Source organism: Athene noctua, chromosome 3 (assembly GCF_965140245.1).
Source record: "Athene noctua chromosome 3, bAthNoc1.hap1.1, whole genome shotgun sequence".
NCBI lineage: Eukaryota > Metazoa > Chordata > Aves > Strigiformes > Strigidae > Athene > Athene noctua.
Window position 1 is genome coordinate 30,368,337 of NC_134039.1, and position 18,374 is coordinate 30,386,710.

Consider the following 18,374-nt stretch of genomic DNA (forward strand, 5'->3'; position numbering starts at 1 on the left):
TATATTGACCTTCCATCTTAATGGAGGAGAAGGGTGAATGGAGGAGGATTAGTTTTCCTCCTCCTGATGCTGCTGTTTGGCCAGAGGTGGCTTTCTGCAGTGCTGCATTTATCAGGGCATCATCACTTCCCAGCAAGGTCACTTTGGCCTCTATCCTGCAGTGAGCTCTGCACGAGCAGTTCCTTTCGCCTGAGGCTGGCCCCTCTCTTCTGTGTCGGGATGGATCTTACTTATTACAGGAGCTCTTTTTACCAGGAGGTATGGTATTCAGGGCAAGCAAATAACATCCACAGTGCTAAAGCTGTTAATGTGTCAGCAGCAGTTCATTGACCATGCACATAAATTCATCTTCATTCAGAAGCCACCTTTTTGCACTGTAAATTCAGTTTTCTTCAGAGCTGCCAGACTTCTCGATCTCTGACCCACGAATATTCTGTAATACTGGAAAGGAATGCTTTTTGGACACTTCTGAGTTAGTAGAGGGTAGTTAGTAGTTCTCTCCTTAGAAAATACTTGTAATTTTTTTTGTAGAAAAATTCACAAGGAATTGTTACTTAAGCTTAAAGAAGTGTCTTCTACCTTGGTCAAAAACTCTAGCCACAAAGGAGAAACCTCTGACATAATATGTGCAAATACAGAGAGATGATTTATAAAGGAATTGGGGATGTAGCTCATGGCATTATGTAACAACAATAATTCTGTAGTCCTTCAGCAAACAGGGAAAAATACGCTGTTCCCTAAATGGCTAGCTTCTGGTTACTTGATTTCACTTTTTGGATAGGGGATTGTTAAAAAATTTCTGTCTGGAGCTTGTAACAGACAAATTTCCACACAAAATGGAAACCAGGCAGCTAGGAAACAGGCATATCTGGATTAAGTTCCTCAATGCATATTTCATTTTTGCTTGCGTGATTCTTGCTCACACATACCCAGAGTCCTTTCAGAGAAATCTATAATTATCTTTTCAAGATGAAGGATTGGGTGTGTATAGCATTTCTGTTTATTTAGCTATGATTATAGTTGTACAATCACCCTTTTCACTTAAAGGAGGGGCAAGCAGGCACGGCAGGGGATGTGAGAGCTCTCCCTTAGCCAGTGAGGACATGGAGATGCTGTCCACCCATCTACCCAGCCAATCACCTACTTGGCTTCTTTAAAAGCTGCCGCATCCTCTGAATTTTGCTTTGAAGCAAGATCTGCCTGCTCTGTGGTGTGTTTATCAGAACAATCATCTTAGATCACTCGGTTGCTACTGTGATGATTTCTGGTGTTGGAGGACATTTTTCACTGCCTCCTCCATTTTAATGAGTCATTCCAAAATCTGCGTTTGCTTCTAGACAAAAAAAAAAAACAAACAACCAAACAACAAAAAACCCCCAACAATCCAATATGGAGGAAAAATTGCCATTTTCATTCAGCAGCAAGTGTTCAGTTTACAGACTGAAGTGACATAACTCTACTTTGTAGTGGTGATGGTAACACCAAACTGCTAAAAGTAGAAACTGGGTCACCGCCCATCCTCACAAATTATCAGTCAAGTTGTTTAATAGATTCCAGTTACACCTGAGCAAACTCAGTGAAGGCCATGGCTTTATACAAGTGCTACTAAGGCTCTAACTGCAAAATAGCGGAGCCTTTTGCATAAGTAATTGAGAGTAATTTGACCTGCAAGATGATGATGTTTGAACAAGCAAGGACCCACCAAAGCTCTGAGAGCTGATAGTATGCTGTGAGGTTGGCAGCGTGGAAAAGCAACCATTTGAAGGTGAACAACTCTGACACAGTGAGGAAACACACAGGCACTGATCCTTGCAGCTCACTAGAGCTGGCTGATGCTTGTATGACCCAAATGAAATGATGAAGGGACTGAAACCAGAAGAAAACTGTTGACCTCTGAGTTTCCTGCTGGGTTAGCTGGCTGAGCTGGCACACTGAGGGCCAAAGCAGCTGATGGAACTGTATAGCCAGGAATAGGGGCAGGGGGGGGAAGAGGGCTGCTTCCTTTCCTAGCAGCAAGTTGATTTAGACCAGATAGAAAATGTGAAATTGCACTTTAAAGACTTTCCAAGGTGACACTGGCCTTTACAGCTGTGAGGCTATGTAGGTGATCCATTAATGCTCACATCAATCTGAGTAATGCCTGCACAGAGAACCGAGAAGCAACTGTGTCAGCATGAAGCCACATGGCAGGAGGGGCAGTTCTCATTCATCAGCTGGGGAATAACCAACTTCATTTTCAGCTCTTGCATAGGTTGAAGGCACTAATTGCACTCATGCTCTCGGCTGCTCTCCAGCGAAGCTCTGCATGAACCACTGCAGCTCGATCGTGCGCCATGGCTGCTTGAGGCCGGCAGACTCGGGTCAGAGATGCAGGCGCCCTGGTGCACGCAAACACGCGGCCTGCGCCCTGAAGCGGCCATAATCTGAGCTCTGCATGTGTGGGGCGGGCAGGGAGGGAAGGCGACGCTGCGCTGGGCTGACACGTTATCTGAGAGAGCAGGAGGCCACGGCGGCCCGCCACCTCAGTGCTTCAGGGGAGCCACGCCAGCACCTCGGCCTGAGCAGCAGCTGCCCGCTCCGGCCTGGCCTCAGCAGGCCTTTGCGTAGATAACAAAGGGGGCCGCTGGCAATTAGAGGGAGAACACAGGCTTCTTCGAGAGGGACCGGTTAGTGAAGGCGCAGCTCCCCCTGCCCCCTGGCGCGGGCGCCATTTCTCTGCCCAGGTGCCTCTGCTTGCCCCCTTCCCTCAGCATCCGGCCTCCCTCGGGCCCTGGCCAATGACAGCGAACAGCGCACGCGAACAGCGCGCCTCCACCAATGAGCGCCCCCCTTCCCACGTGGCGACCTACGTGCTGCCTCCTGTGCCGGCGCGCGGCTTTGTTGGCGGCTAGAACGCACCCGCCCCCACGCTCCCCGCGGCACGGGCGGGCGCGTCCTCAGCCGCTCCGGTCACGTGACGCGCCTCGCCTCGGCGGGGAAGCGGCCGGCGCGGATGTACACCGTATAGTCCCTCCGCCGTGGCTCCATCCTGGAGTGGTAGCCTTTGTCGGTGGTTCCTCCGTTTAAACCGTGGCAGAAAGGCAGGAGAGAAGTACTGAAAGATAAGCTACGGGCCGGCGGGCGCTGGTGAGAGGCAGGTGACGTGTGGCGGAAGGACACCTCACAGCCGGATCTTCTTGTGCTTAATTCGGTTCCTATAAAAGGCGGTGCGCGGGAGGTGTCGCCCCATTGTGTGTCTGTTGCGGAGGGATCAGTAGTGCTTGTGTCTGTGCGCGCAGCACCTTCCCGCGCGGCCCGGACCGGAGCAGCCTCCCCTCCCCTGGCCGCCATGGCTCTTTAAGGGCGGCGGGGCCAGCGGCGGCATCGGCCAGTGCAGCAGGCGCAGCAGCAGCGGCGGCGGCCTCAGCACATCCCCGGCACCTGCAACCATGGCGTGAGTATCGTGTGTGAGGGATGAGTATTCCCTCTCCTATGTGTTAGTAGTCGCCCTCTTTTTACCCTTTAAATGGGCTTCGGGGGCGGGTTTATTATCCTTACGGTAGTGGATGGTATCGCCCGGGAAAAACAATAAGAACGGGGGGGAGAGCGGTGGGATCCTTGTGTAGCTCAACCTCCCCGGGGCGGCGGGTGTGAGAAATGGCAGGAAATGCCATTTCAGAAGAAATACGGAGAAATTTCTGTGTCTTAAATAGTTCAAGAGAAGTCAGATACCCAAAATTCGGTGTTTTTCCTTACTGTGGGACTTTGAGGGGAGTAAGTTTAGTATATTCCTTCGGGGGTGGGGAAGATGTTCTTGACTCCTCCCGGTAGATGCTTTTGTGGCTGACGGAAAAGGGGGCATTGGAGGCATAGGGGTTCTGAAAGCAGCAGGAGTACCATTTGGTACGTGGTAGATAAACGAGGGCTGTTCATTAGCTGGCAGCGGTGCTGTAATTCTTTAATACTGTAGCGTTAAGCGTGCCCTGATGATCTGGAGGGGGTTTCATAACCTTCAGGGAACTCGTGTAAAAAGTGTTGCGTGTGACACTTGGTTCGGTTTCTCATCCAAACGCCCCCGTTCGTAAGTCGACTCATTTCAGAGGTCTGTTGTCCTTTTCCACCTCGTCTCTATCACCGCATCTGCGGCGCTTAGCGCGACTCTGCCCTGCAAAGCTTCGGCAGCAGCCTGAGCCGCCCGGTGCTGGAGCCCCGGTGGAAACGTGGCAAGCTACAAAATGGCGGCCGCTGCCAGGGTGGGGAGAGGGACGCGGCAGGATCACGAAATGGCTGCGGCTGCTGGCGTGGGGGTGAGTCACGGCAGCGGGTGGGCGGGGCCGGCGGCCGCCGTGCCCATATTTGGGTATGAGGAAGCCGGGCGGCCCCCGGCGGGAGACTCGCGCCGGGTGCCTGCGGCTGCCGCTGGCCGCCCTGCAGAAAGGAATTAAAAGCGCAAAGATGTGTTGCAGGCAAACGGCGTGGAGAAGTCGTACGAGTCTACAGAGTGCCACAATGCTTCCTGAAGTGGTACTGCTTTTAAAAAGCTGTTGAACAAGTACTGATGAATTAAAGTTTTATTTGCAGGTTTCTCAAGGCACTGCACAGCAGCATTGCTGTAGTCGACAAAAAGACCCTCTACTTGTCTACATCCTTCGACATCAAAGCATTAAAAACTGACGAAGATGAGCCTCTTGAACAACGAGATGCTGTTGGGGGATTCATTATCCCCCTTCAGCCAGCCGTGTTCGGTGGCTGAGGAAAGTCTGGGACTCCTAGATGACTACCTGGAGGTGGCCAAGCCCCTCAGTTCGCATGGGTTCTCCAGCGACAAGGCTAAGGCAGTCTCCTCCAATTGGCTTGCTGTGGACAGTTTAGGCAACACCATAGATAGCAGCCAGGGTAAGGTATTACTTATTTGCATAAAGTGTGTCAATTAATGGCACATAATACATTAAGTAGCCTTCTGATTAAAACATTAAATTACTAGGTTTTGTAAATCTGAAGGGCGACCTCACATGCATACCTCTGCTTGGAAAGTATTTTGTAGTACATTTCTTACACAATACAAATTGCTGGTTACTGGACAGGCCTATGGTAAAGTGGTACTTCTGTGTCCTTCTAATAACATACCAGCTGTTACGGTACTATTCCTTGGCAGAGGTCACAAGAAACAAGCCTGGCTGTATGTTTCAAATGGCCATGAATTCTTATGGTGGTGGAGTAAGAGGGACGGAATGTCTGAACAGCTGACTGCTTGCATAGTACCCTGTAGTCTTCTGCAGCTGAATGGCAGAGGATTTTTTTACTGATGATTTTTTATACCAATATAAGAGATGGGGAAGACATTAAAAGATCATATTCTAGATAGTTTTCAGTAGCTTGAGTTACACTGGTTGCTCATTTACTGAAATGGTAATTTTCTTATTGCATAGAGGATGCCTTCTCTGGCATGGAGTGGATGGTGGAGAAGATGGATCTGAAGGAATTTGACTTTGATGCCCTGTTAGGTATGGAACATCTGGAAGCCACCGTCTCACCAGACGAGCTGATGGCCACGTTGGAAGACACGTGTGATCTCCTATTTAACTCTACCATCCAGGAATTTCACAACAAAGAACCTCCACTGATAACTGACCTAATCACCCATCTCCCCGAATCTCCAATTGGAGCAGATCCAATGGCCCCACTGGCTTCCCTTTGGTCTTTCCCCCTTTCCCCAGGGTCTCTGACTTCCACTCCAGACCATTCATTTAGTTTAGAACTAGGTAGTGAAGTGGATGTTCTGGAAGGAGAAAGAAAACAGGAGGGCCCCACCTTAGTGGTAGTGATTGCCAAGTCTGAGAAAGAGGAGGAGAACCATTCTGATGATAGTGGAATATGCATGAGCCCAGACTCCTACCTTGGAACACCCCAGCATAGTCCTACCAATTCAGTTGGATCCACCAATGACAACCAGTTCCCTACAGATGCCAACTGTGCCTCTGTGCGGTCCAAACCGTATGATCATCCTGCAGAGAAGGCAGTGTCAGCAAAGATGAAAGGAGAAAAGAAAATAGACAAAAAATTGAAAAAGATGGAGCAGAATAAGACAGCTGCCACACGTTACCGGCAGAAGAAGAGAGCGGAACAGGAGGCATTGTCTGGGGAGTGCAGAGAGTTAGAGCAGAAAAATCAGGCCCTGAAGGAGAAAGCAGATTCCCTGAGTAAGGAAATTCAGTACTTAAAAGATCTGATTGAAGAGGTCCGCAAGGCCAAGGGCAAGAGAGCTAGAGTCCCTGAGTAGGGTAGTCAGCAGTTTTTATGTGCATGTATATAAGCTTGTTGTGAAAGCTGTGTGTTGCTGTCTAATAAATTATTTTATAGTAAACTTGCAACTGTGCTGTGAGATAACTGGGTACCTGTAAAAAAAAGCTTAACTTGCACCACACCTTGCTGTAAACACAAGTGCCAAGGTATTGGGTGTGCTTCAGAGGAGTGTGTGGTGTAACACCATCCTGTGCTGCTTGTTCTGCTTGCAGTGCAAGTCAACAAAGTGCTTTGGCTGAAGCTGCTTAATAACTGGTGTGGCATCACCTGCTGCACTTAACATACAGTGGGTAATTGTAAAGGGAGAGATAATATTGGGGGGGCCCCAGGTGTTCGGTAGCAAAGGTGTCATTCCAGTGGAAGAACTAATTTAGAGTCCATACAAAACAGGACTACATAAGGTCAAGAAAAGTCTGGTGGGAGGGTTTTGTTTTTAGATTGGGCGGACCTGAACATTCTGAAGGAGGTTGGATGATCCAAGGTGCAAAATGTGAAAGTTGGGAATACAAGTTTTAAGAAATGAGCACCTTGCTAGGAGACCAGTCCAGAGCATGTAATGGCAGTGTTGAACTGGCAGTTCTGGTTTTTCTCCGTGGGAGCTGTCAAGTGTCCAAAACAGCATGGGCTGTGTTTCCTGGCCCAAGCTGGTGGGGTTTGGGGTAGGGGCTGCCCTCACTGGTATGTGAATGGGTGAGATGGGTGGGGTTGCTCTTAATGATGTCAGACATTTGTGTACCAAAGCGTGAAAGACATGGAGGCTTCTTGAGACAGCCACTGAAGAGATGCATTTCTAAGGTGTAAACATAAACGGGGCTTCTACTGAGGGAACAGATGAGTTGGTCCGTAAGGGTAGTTAAGCTCTACTGACTCAGCCGTGCAGCTGGTGCAGAGAAGGTGCTGGTGTGCTGGAGCACCGCATGTGCACTAGGGATACAGGCAAGCGTCGACAGCTGCAGCCTTGCTCCTGGGGTTTGTGTTGCTCAGCGGGGCTGTGGTAGGCAAGTTAGTGCTCTGGTGCTGGAGCATGGCAACAAAGATTGAATGGGTGAAAAGAAAAACAACCCTGCTGTGATGGAGTCTTGTCTACTATACGCTGCAAGGATGACAGGAAGGAGCCTGGGTTATAGGGTGGTTTCTGCCTGTAGATATTAGTGTCCTGTTAGTGGGTAAGTTTATAGTCAAGCCACTCAATACAAGGAAATTTTTTCTGTGGCTGGTTTTAGTTCTGTGAGGTTCTGCACATTGGTGAAGGTCCACATCCAGCGTGGCCATACTCTGCTAACAGAAGCGTCAGGATTTGGGATGTGCCATTTTTAATAATTTTGTGGGGGGGTTGTTTGGGTTTGTAGGGGCTTTTTTCTGGCCACTGATGCCCAGATTTAGCAGCACCTAATCCCTCTTTAGCCTGCCAGAGCCAGCTTTGGCACGTAGATGTGCACATCCTTGCCTGAGGAGTTAACATTCCTTCTCACTTGCACTGACACGACACAGTGAGCTACCCAGTGCAGACACCCACACGGCTGGAGGGAGCCCAGCACTGGAATGAGGAGAGAAAAGGTCCCTAAATGTATTAGAAAATCATTTGTCCAGTTGCAGCCTCGTGGGAGTCCTGGTTTTTGACACTCAAGCTCTTTATATCCTCAAGTTGGGGCTGCAGTCTCCAGCCCTATTCATTGCCATTAGCCGATGTGTGATACAGGATGGCAGCCGTGGGATCTGGGAACCTGCTGCTTGAAGGCCCTTCTGGCAGGCAGATGAAGTAGGTAACTGCTGGCAGCAGGCAGCTGCTTGCTGGTAAGGAGGTCTGAGCAGGCCAGGCCTTGGTGGTGACTTCACCTGTGTAGGCTTACAGCTGGTGCCTGGGTGACATGGATGCTATTTAAATCACAGTAAAAAGACTCCCTGTCGGGAGTTAGGGCTCATGCCACACTGAAAGTGGTGTGGATAACTAAGACCCTTACCTTGGGTTTGTTTCACAGGACAGTCAGTTCCCTGTTGTTTGAATAGTCTCAGCCCAGAATCCTTACCTTCATAGGAGTGCCTGCCCCATCAATCACCTCCCCTGGGCGACCACTATGACTACTATGCACTATTTAAATGGGATGAACTGTAAACTGGCAGGCACATCGAGGTCCTGCTTTAAGGGCTGCTTTGTTCGCCAGAGCTTACTGCGGACTTCATGCAGGGACAAGGGACTCTTCTGTTTTGGGAGGTAGAGCAACCTAATAGGTTTCCTTCAGATTAGCTAGACTGTCAGACTGGGCACAGGGATAGAGGCAGGAAAGCCCAATGAGCAGGGCAGTCTCCCTTGATGGGTCAAATCTGCACCTAAGGTGTCAATGTACTTGGTCTCAGCTGAGCCACAGAAAACATGGTAACTGGTATGAGTGCATGAGCAAGTGGCTTCTCTGTGCAGGGCTCCTCCCCAAACTTATCCCCCTTTCCAACTGCAGGACAACCACCTCTATTTCCCTTAGAGTCATTGCAACTTCTGAATAAAGTCGGCAGCAGCCTCGGCTGCAAGGGCAGTGGGGGCATTTTGCAGCCCTTGCTCAGCTCACACAAAGCCTGGAAAGATTGTCAGCACATTTATTCCCCACCCCATAGCAGGGCTGTCTGTGAGCCACCCTTGACTAAAATAAATTTTTCTTTGAGTGTAAGCTCTGCTGGCGGATGAGGCAGTATCTGTGCTGGTCAGTAAATACATTATTCTGGTTTCTGTAGCCCTGCAGAAAATATGTAGTCCAATTTACCAAATTGCACTCACTCCAGAGAAGGAAGATCAGAGCTGGAACAGGAGACAAGGAATGCATGACGCACCTATGCTGTTTTCCTCTCTGCCCTGTATCCACGTCCGTGTTTTATAGGAGTCCTTGCACAAGAACCAGAAACCTGCCCTTAAAGGGCAGCTGGTGTCCTTACCGTTTGATGAGGCTCTGAGCTTGCAGCTTTGCAGAGGCAGCCAATATGGCAATCTTATGCAACGCCTGCTGAAATGATGCCGTGTTTCTATACTTAGTAACTTAGTTAAGATTTTACACTGGCTAGAGATTAGGGCTGATTCTTCCTCTGTGTTTTTCATCTAGACATCTCCTCCAGGCTTGTGTTAGGCACAGTCAGCATCACGCCACTTGGCTCAGCAGCCCAGCAGCTTCTCCAGCCTGCCACAGGAGGCAAGGAACACTAAGGACACTGTCACTTAACAAAATCCAGCCCCTGGGCGAAAACGCCTGATAACCTCCTGTCTGGTGACTGATTTTACATTTTGCACACTGCAGGAGCTGTCTTCTTTTTCTTACAGGCTCTCAGAACAAATGTGCTTCAATCAAATCCTTGCAGCTAGCATACAGCATGATACCATGTCCAGAAAGAGATTGTAGTGCATGAAATGCAGGCTTTACCTACCCCCGGAGGAGCCCAGTTTTCCCACATACTTGGAAACAGCAGAATTCCGCAAATCTATGTTATATAAAAGCTATTTGAATCTGAAGTTGGCACAGGCTAATGGGATTCCTGTTTTGGTTATTTTTCCCCTGAATTAGGGGCAGTGAAATGGACTTCACAGGCACAGTGTGCATGACCTTCAGGCTGCTGATACCTTAGCTCATTTTGCACTATGTGGTAAACCAGAATCCAATATTCCCACACACAACCAACCAACCAACCCCCAGTAGTTCACTGCTCGCAAAGCTGCTCAGACAACATACGGCCTCTTCTCATGAGCTTGTTTCTGTTGTTATCATAATATTTGTAACTACCTACCTCTTTGCCCTGACTTTAGAGAGACCCAGGTGCTTGCACTTTTCTTTGCAAATAAAAAGAAACCACCACCTTCTTTGCATGTCTGTGTGGAGAAGAAGATGCACCTTTGCAGTGTGCTTACAAAAATAAATCCCCAGCTGCAGCTTTGGAGATTGAAGAAAGAATGACAATAAAATCTTCCAAATAGCTTTTGTCCTGGCAGAAAGCCCAGGAATAGCTTCAAGGTCAGGCTGTCCTTTGGGAGATGAATGCTCCCTCAACACTGCTGAGGTGGACTGGTAGAAAGAAAATGTGGGTTATTTTGATCGAAACAATTTCACGCAGTGGTAGTCCAGCCACAGTGCCCCCTCCCCCAGCCCCAAAGCCATGTCAGCTCCAGAGAGGAGTCATGTGCCTCTTGAAAAAATATACATGCCTTGTCTCACCTGTGTTTCCCACAGCCTCGTTAATTATTGTCTTACATTTTCTTTAATTATGGTTCAGCTTCTGGTTTTGGCAGATCCATATAGTTTCTCCATTTTGAGATGTCCCTGGCTTTCTAAACCTTCACTGCTGTGTAGCCACCCTTTTCCTCCACTTAATAAACATGTTCCTAATTCAGAAAGACTTTTAGAGGTGGGAAATATATACATTTTTGGTCAGAATAACACATTATCTTGCTATAGGCTTAGGCCTTCAGAAACAACAGGATCTATATTTTCCTTCCTATACACATAACTTGCACATACATTTCTGTTACACTGCATTTCCAGTGCAAAGACAGTCTTGGGGTCTTACCATGAGCATTCTTTGCTGAGCCAAAAAAGCTCATCTTTGCTGACTTTCCCATTGAACTGTTTCAGGCTGTTTAGTTGGACTTCGTGAATTAACAGAGTACCTAACATGCAATAATATTTTGGCTGCTTGGGTATCCCAGGTATGCTGTCTCTGCATTATTTTCAGTGCACTCATGCAGTGTCACAAGCCACTGAATGAAGCTAGGTCTACCCACAAGCTCCAATTTCCCTATTACATAGGTGCACGTTCTCCAAATAATGGGAGCTGCCTCCCATTTCTCCTTCAGCTGCTGTTTTCCTCTCTTTCTCACATACACACCCTTTTAAAAAATGGCAGGGAACAAGTTCCAAGAACAGCAGGTGCATCAGCTTAATTTATATAGGGCAGAGCACCTCCTAGTTCTTTAGTTCCTCTGCATCTCCAATGCAGCACATGGACAGTTGGAGAAAGAGACCTAGTCTTTGCCTCCCATTAGAGATATAGATGAACTTCTTGGCATGCAAACAGTTTAGCTCAGGACAGACCAGCTTGGCTAGATTACTGGTTAGCCCTGCCAACAGCTAATTTGTTCAGAAAAAGGTGCATGTAACCCTGTGGGCAGCTGCAGAGCAACCTTCATGCTTTTTATTTCCCCTGCCCCCACCAGTTAGTGGTTAGCACTGTTAATCCTATTTAATGTAACTATGGATAGATATGCAAACCTTTAATCCATCTCAAACCTACTAACTCTTCAGGCTGGCTTGGCTGCAGTTCCACGTTCTGAGCTGTAAGCAGGCATTAGGCACCTTGCTTGCTTTTACACTGCTCATTTTTAATTGAATTGATGGGTCTTCTTATCTCAAAATGAGCAACTTCCTTTTGCTGTAACTTCTTTGTTTTTCAGGTTATTCAGGGCACTGCTGCTGTGCACCCTTTCTACAATAACCAATCCCTTATCCAACGTGTTCATTAGCCTGTCAGTGTAGGTGCTGGTGCTGTGTCAGTAAGACTGAAACCACAGTCATGAAAAAGAAACCACAGAGTAACATTTTGAAAGGTTTCTAAGACCCTCCCCCCCTGGTTTCCCCCCCCGCAGCTTTTTCAGCATTTCAAGTCTTGTTTGCCTAAGCAAGTTTTACAGTCTGTCTTTGTTCACTGGCAGCCAGGTTTGTCACTGCTATGTCATTTCAGAGGCAAGAAATTGGTTAGTGTCCTGGGTAAGCACGTTTTCTTGGTTTACATTGGCAGTCCTCCCCTCTCCCGATAATGCTGATATTAGCTGCTGTTGTTGCTTTCCACACTAAAGAAGTAAAGACTAGCTGATACAGCAGAGGCTGTATCGGCTTACATTAGCTTGTACCTGTCTAAACAAATTTTCCTGTGTGCTTTTCATTCACATAACAGAGGGTGCAACAGGCCATTAACCAGCTTGATGAATCTTACTCACAATGAGCTAACTCAATACTGAGCATCTGGGAACTATTCTGCCTCCTCTAAACCATTTCCCTGGTAAGGTTCTACCATGTTAATAACACTCCAGAGCTTTTATTTGCATTTATATTAAAGCTTCTGCTGCCGCCTCCCATTCCAACACCCTGCTGCATGTAGGGGGGATGCACTGTAAAATGGCACCCTCCTCCTTCTGTAGTTCAGCTATCTCTATTTTCTGCTGCAGGATGCTCAGCGGGTGTCGCAGAGCTGGGAAGAGAGCCAGCAGCCCGATGAGCTCAGCCAACACATGGCCCCGGCCCCGCAGCAGCAGGACACCTCCCTGTGCTGGTGCTCGCAGCTGCGCGGGAGAGAAATGCTGTCCCGCAGGTCTGAGCGTTGTGGGCTGCAGCGTCTTACCTTCCAGCGTGGGAACTGGAGGTTGGAGGCCAGCTAGGAAAAGCAGCTATGGCACCTGCTCCTTCCCTAATCCTCTCATACATGGGACAGAAAAGTCTGGCTGAAAGAACAGAGATGGCACAGGTTGCTCCAAGGTATCCACCTCCCAGGGTCCCAGCACAGCAAGGAGCTACCATGCTCTAGGCATGACTAGACCGTCTGGAGTACAAGAAGATATTTAGCTCTAGCTTACCACCAGGTACATATAACAGTCTGGTGATTATTCTCCCCTCTAGCTTGAAGACATTCCCCTCAGAGGCCAACTCCTGTCCTCAACTACAGCTGTTCCTCTTTCACAGGAGCTTCTGCTCTGCTAGAGAGGATGAAAATAAAGGCTAGAACATGACAGATCTTTGCCCTTGCAGAAGATGGGTTATCTAGAGCCACCTGTACTCTTCTGCTTGATTTTCCTTCCTCCCGCAAAATAAAGTTTAATTTATTTAAGAATACTGTTGGCTGTACAACCAAGTTTGATTTCAGAGGGAAAAATCCAGTCTGCCAGGTAGCTTTACCCTCTTCGACAATATAACACCTCATGGCATATAGCCACAAGAAATATGCTGATTACTTGTGGTGCTCTAATAGTCTTTCCAACCAGTAACAACTTTAAAACTCCACAGATCTGTGTGTTATTACACTTGGGTAAAACTGCTCTGGGCCCCACTTCAAAGCTCCTCATTAACAAGCTGGGTTTTATACAAAGCAAGTGAACCATATTACCCCAGTGCTCCTTTCTGGAGCAACAAAGGATAGTTTTGCTTTCCTCAGCCTGCAGAAGAAGGGCCTAGGAGCTGAACAACCACAGAAAAAAGGGTGCATAGGATGAACTGGCAGAGGAGGTGTAGGGGGTGACATGAAGGACCTATGTAAGGTCAAAGGAAGGGCCAAATATTGAACATGAGGGCTTGAAACAAGTAACACCCCAGAAGTCTACCTCTTTCAAAACTTAAGTTGTGGCACAGCTGTCTTTTTCACACTGTTGTCGCCATGACAGCTCCACACAGAGATGCATGTGTTAGACCAGCTCACATACACTGCAGCAGGCACAGAGTGCAGTGGTTTTAAGGAGACATGTGCTGCATACACATTTTGCTTAACTACTTTTTCAAATTATGAAGAAAAAAATCATTATTATTTTACATGTTTTTTAATTTTAGGAGCAAGAACAAACTCAAAAAGAAGGGAATTGGTCTTTGAACTGTTCTATATTTACCACTTTTGGCTGCAGACAACTGAACTTGATCCTATTACAAGAAATCCCCTCCCACATGCTATTACACTATTTCCAGTACACACACTTCAGCATGTTCACTATTTCCCCTGTCCGGACCTCATACATCTGGGCAACCTTCCCTCCTATGCAGACAAGAGGACAAGAACACACAGAGGAGACACAGACTTTAGAGGACAGGACCAGGAATTATAATCGGAGCGTAGGGAAGCGACACCAAATTCTCTCTAGTACTGGACATCTAAGCAGCTGCTGCTCAGGTCAGCCAAGCCCCTTGTAATCGACTCCTAGGTTTAACCAAAGCTTGGCATTAGTCCTCCTTACCTCTTTTTTTCCAAAGGGAAGACACTACCCATCTTCTTAAGTAAGGGGCAGGAAAGAGCAGTGGCAGGAGCTCCGCAGAAGCACATTTACAATGTTTTAGTACAGAAGTGTCTGGAACAACACTCCCACCTGCTGGGCCTTCTATTTGTTGCAGCCGGGAATTTAGCAGTAGTCCGATAGAAAAAAAACTAACTTCCCTTCACCCCAGCACCACAACCTCTGGCTCAGTTGGTTTCAACTTCATGCCGAGGCTAACATCTGGGTCGCAACGCCTCTTGGCTACAGCAGCTGGCAGCACCAGCTGAACCTCAGTGAGAAGCTGAGGTATAAGCATCCAAAGGACAGCTTTCTCTATGTAAGAGCTCTTCCTTGGAGAAGGGAGACCGTGAGTAGGCAAATCAGAGGAGTCATCTCCATTCCAACCTGCACTCTGAGCATGTCAGAGGGAAGATTAAATACAGACATCAACATGAATCAGAGAGGCCATTCACACAACTGAGTCATCCTAGAGAGGGATGCTTGGATCAGAACAGCGACATGGTTTGTCTTCATCAGTCATAGCCTGTCACAATAATCACTATTACAAAAGCAAGAAGAGGCAGTGTTTTCAACAATTATTTAATCAAGTTACATATATCAAGTTTTTGCAATGACTGAAAAACCTGACAGAGGCTGTAATAAGAACAGAAACTGCAGGGCTATTCAGGTTTAAGTCTTTCAAAGCATCCTTTCCTTCTAATGATTTATTGCTGCTGGTTCAGAATACTTCTCCACTCACAGTACTTTAAATGCTGCACGCCAAATAATACAGGTACCAAAAGCCTTAGATCATGAGGAAGGGGAAGAAGATTTGTATTTAGCTTGGTCTGCCCTTCTACATTAAGAATGCAAGACATGTTGGCTGGAGGGAGGTTAATTAGAAGGACAACACATTTCAGAGCCGAAAGAACCTCTGTGGCTCTAGCTGGCTGCTAACAAGTTCTGCACAGATGCAGAGCTGCTCTGCAAGTGTAACATTAAATCACTTGCTGACAGAGGCACATCTCCAATGTCCCATCTCAAACATGCTGAGGAAATGGCCAGTCCTGTGTGCTGAGCACTCAACTGCAGAAAGACTTGAGTTGCAAGAATTCCTGTTATGTTGTTTATGGTCTCCCAAAGTATTCTCTCTCAAATTTACGGAAATCTTCCTCCGTAAAGACAGTTCCCTCGGGCTTCTTCTTTGACACCTTCTTTGGAGGCTGATCTTTGGACTTCCTGCCTCTGTTCTGAGCAAGAACCTTCAGGCAATAAAAAAGAAAACCACAAGTCATTGTTATGCAGACCAAACCACAAAATGGTGATTTTCAAGCTCACCTGCAGCATCTCTGCTATTCTACTAGTACCCTGCCATAGCCCAGAATGCCTCCAAAGAAAAGCAAGAAGCAATCACCGAAGTTAACCAGTGAAGGTCACTGGGACAATAGCAAATACCAAGTTCATATTTGAAGTCTCAAATACGAAAACTACTCTTTGGTAACTGTCACAGAGATAGAAACACTGATGGCAATTCAGAAACTTTCTGAAACTATGATCTTCTTTTATCTTGTCTCTCCACGGGACAACCTGAAAACCCAAGAAGTTGGTGGAATTCCCTCAGCATTTTCTAATACACTTTACTTCCTTTCACAATCTCCAGCCTGAGAAACACTGGCCTAAACCACTTGGTTTATGTAAGTTAACAACCTGTATCTTATAAGAATAGCCCAAGATTCTAGCAATGTCAGCTATTTTCCTCCTCAAATCCTGGCATGTGACTACCCTTTGGGGAAGACCACTGGTTAAATTCTCAGGTTACATGACACATCATTCAAGATGCTATGAAATTCCTGTTATGTGAGCCAGCAGCACATCTGGTTCCTTGATAAACAGTCTCCAGCTACAGAGAAGGCCAGTTCAATTAACAGTAAGGGGAAGGTCTGAACCAGGGCTTCTTTGCTAGCTGAAGCTATAAAATAACTGATAATTAAGAAAAGCCAACAGCTGTCAGTACATTTTAACTGGTATCAGAGAACATCACAGGGGATAACATATCAACAAGAGTTTAAAGTTTTGTAAGTTACAGCACATACAGAAATTCCCCAAGGCCACTTGCAGACAGAAACTTGACTCTTCTGTACAGGGTCTAAGCTGGAAGATCTGGGGATGATTCCCATTCATCTGTGTTCCTTAGCAGAAGCAGACCCCCAAACAAAGAAGTGACAGTCTTACCTGTTCTGTAATGGCTTTGTCTGCAACAAATCGTCCCTTCAACATGTACTGCAGGTTTTCTCTCAAGTGATTCACAGCCTTCTTCTTATGATACTCCTCTAGACCAAAGCACAGTGGTACAGAACACATAAGTTGCTCATCCAGGCAGCACAGGTGGATCAGTGAGGCCCCGGGAGAGAGAGGCAACCACTACAACTTAAGGATTGGGGTGCATCCACAGCTCAGGCTGTGTTTAAGTGGGGGACACCAGAAAGGCACCCAAGCGACCAGGAGGGTGGCTGCAGGACACCACAAGCGGACCCTGTGCGAGGGCTGGGGAGGGCAGTAAAGCCGCTTCTCTCTCTCCCCTCAGAGGCGGGTCGGGACTCACCTATCGCCGACTTCACGACTCTGCCCTTAACTGTGGCCTTGTTCCTCCCGGGATCCGGCGCCCTCTTCCTCCGCCTCGCAGTGCCCGCCGCCCTGAGGCCGCCTCGCCCCCGCTGGAGTCCCGGTGGGGCCTTTCCCCGGCCTGCAGGGGGAAGAGGGACGGAGTTACTCCCGCCGTACACCGGGAATCACCTCCTCCCTGCCCCACAGTCCCTAGTCCCTGCGGGCTCACCCGGCGCCTCCAGCAGCTCCAAGCCCCGCCGCAGCAGGGAAGCCGACATGACCGCGCACCCCCCGCCGGCGGCCAACTTCCGTCTCGTCGCCACACTTCCGCCCACACGTGACGACACTTCCGTCTCTGCAAGCGCCCCGACGCGCATGCGTGGGAGGAGCTGCGGCGAGAAGCAGCGGCGCCGTGGTGGGGCGCCATGTTGCGTGGAGGCCGTTTCAGACCCGGTCTGAGGCCGCGTCGCCCGCAGGGAGGGTGCCGCGTTCTTGCTGGTGGCCTTTTCTTACCGACCCCGTCTCCCGCGTCTGCAGTGTTGTGGCCCGGCAGCCGGCCTGCAGGTCCTCTGTGTAACGCCTCGTGGAGCCGCGGCAGTGGGGCCAGAGCTCCGAGTGGCTCCCGCCATCACAGGGATAATGATCATAATAACAGCAGGCCAGGACGACAGCAGCGGCGTCATGTTTTGTCTTGGCGAGGCCCCAAAATCCAGATTTAACTCTCAGGCACAGAGGTTCACTCTGACATAAATTGCATGTATTATTCAGTATTTAGTTATTTAAAGCTTTCTTACCCCTTTTTCACTCTCTAGAGACTTGATGGTAATATCTGCTAAATTTAGCTATAATCTGAATAAAGCTTATTCAATTATAGCCACTGCTGGCAGTTACAAACTGGCACTGAAGAAGGAGACGTTTATTCACCCTCAGATACGTACTGCAGGGAGAAAGCGATACAAGCAGCTCTCGTTTTTCATAGTAATGATCTCTAACAGGGACTGATAACAGCTAAACCTCTGTTCATTAAAAGGCATTCATTCTCTGAAAATTGTTCTCCAGCCCCTGCAGATGTCACCTCAATGTCTGTGTTAATTGTTCATTCTCTTATGAATCCCTCCCTGGATAGATCCTGGCATCCCATGTCAGTATCTGCTGATAGGATGGTGCTAATACGTTTTTTCTGGACAGGAGCTACTCAGTACTAATTCCTGTCTTCGGGGCTGAGGAATGTTAACCATTTACTGCTTATTCAGCATGTTGCTTCTCACTCATAGTTTTCCTTTTACAGTAATCGGAACTATTTTTTGATTGAATCAGAGGGACAGTCACTGGGTGTATAACAGAGTGCTTCTCCATTTTCTTGTTCTCCGTTAGCAGCTAGTGGAAGATGGAGCTTCTGCCAGGTTTGTTCCTCCAGTCATGTGAAAGCTAGTGAAGTTACAAGGAGGTTATTATAGTTTTGCAAAGAAGCTGAACAAGCAGTGAGATAATAGCCTATTGCTGAAATTGA

General features: G+C 47.9%; 2 protein-coding genes across 3 annotated transcripts; one reads left to right on the forward strand and one right to left on the reverse strand.

Annotated features, from left to right (window-relative positions):
* Positions 1-3,214: 3,214 nt before the first annotated feature.
* Positions 3,215-6,350, forward strand: ATF4 (activating transcription factor 4). 2 transcript variants are annotated; one of them, XM_074902521.1, is made up of 3 exons: positions 3,215-3,433; positions 4,561-4,875; positions 5,409-6,350. In XM_074902521.1, exons 2-3 carry the CDS (start codon positions 4,659-4,661, stop codon positions 6,257-6,259), a joined length of 1,068 nt encoding a protein of 355 aa, XP_074758622.1. In that variant the 5' UTR covers positions 3,215-3,433; positions 4,561-4,658; the 3' UTR covers positions 6,260-6,350. The 2 variants fall into 2 exon arrangements, with proteins under 2 accessions (XP_074758622.1, XP_074758623.1); XM_074902522.1 differs by lacking the exon at positions 3,215-3,433 and adding an exon at positions 3,456-4,286.
* An 8,491-nt stretch (positions 6,351-14,841) lies between these two features.
* On the reverse strand, positions 14,842-17,225 carry RPS19BP1 (ribosomal protein S19 binding protein 1). Its single transcript, XM_074901370.1, has 4 exons — positions 17,094-17,225; positions 16,863-17,003; positions 16,493-16,590; positions 14,842-15,522 (listed from the first exon to the last, which is right to left on the reverse strand). Exons 1-4 carry the CDS (start codon positions 17,140-17,142, stop codon positions 15,388-15,390), a joined length of 423 nt encoding a protein of 140 aa, XP_074757471.1. The 5' UTR covers positions 17,143-17,225; the 3' UTR covers positions 14,842-15,387.
* Positions 17,226-18,374: the final 1,149 nt, after the last annotated feature.

Bases quoted from the DNA above. Each gene is read 5' to 3' on its own strand.
- ATF4 (XM_074902521.1), top strand. From the start codon at position 4,659: ATGAGCCTCTTGAACAACGAGATGCTGTTGGGGGATTCATTATCCCCC. The intron at 4,876-5,408 runs GTAAGGTATTAC...CTTATTGCATAG, and splicing joins CACCATAGATAGCAGCCAGG to AGGATGCCTTCTCTGGCATG.
- RPS19BP1 (XM_074901370.1), bottom strand. From the start codon at position 17,142: ATGTCGGCTTCCCTGCTGCGGCGGGGCTTGGAGCTGCTGGAGGCGCCG. The intron at 17,004-17,093 runs GTGAGCCCGCAG...TTCCCCCTGCAG, and splicing joins GGAGCTGCTGGAGGCGCCGG to GCCGGGGAAAGGCCCCACCG. The intron at 15,523-16,492 runs GTAAGACTGTCA...TATTGCCTGAAG, and splicing joins ACAAAGCCATTACAGAACAG to GTTCTTGCTCAGAACAGAGG.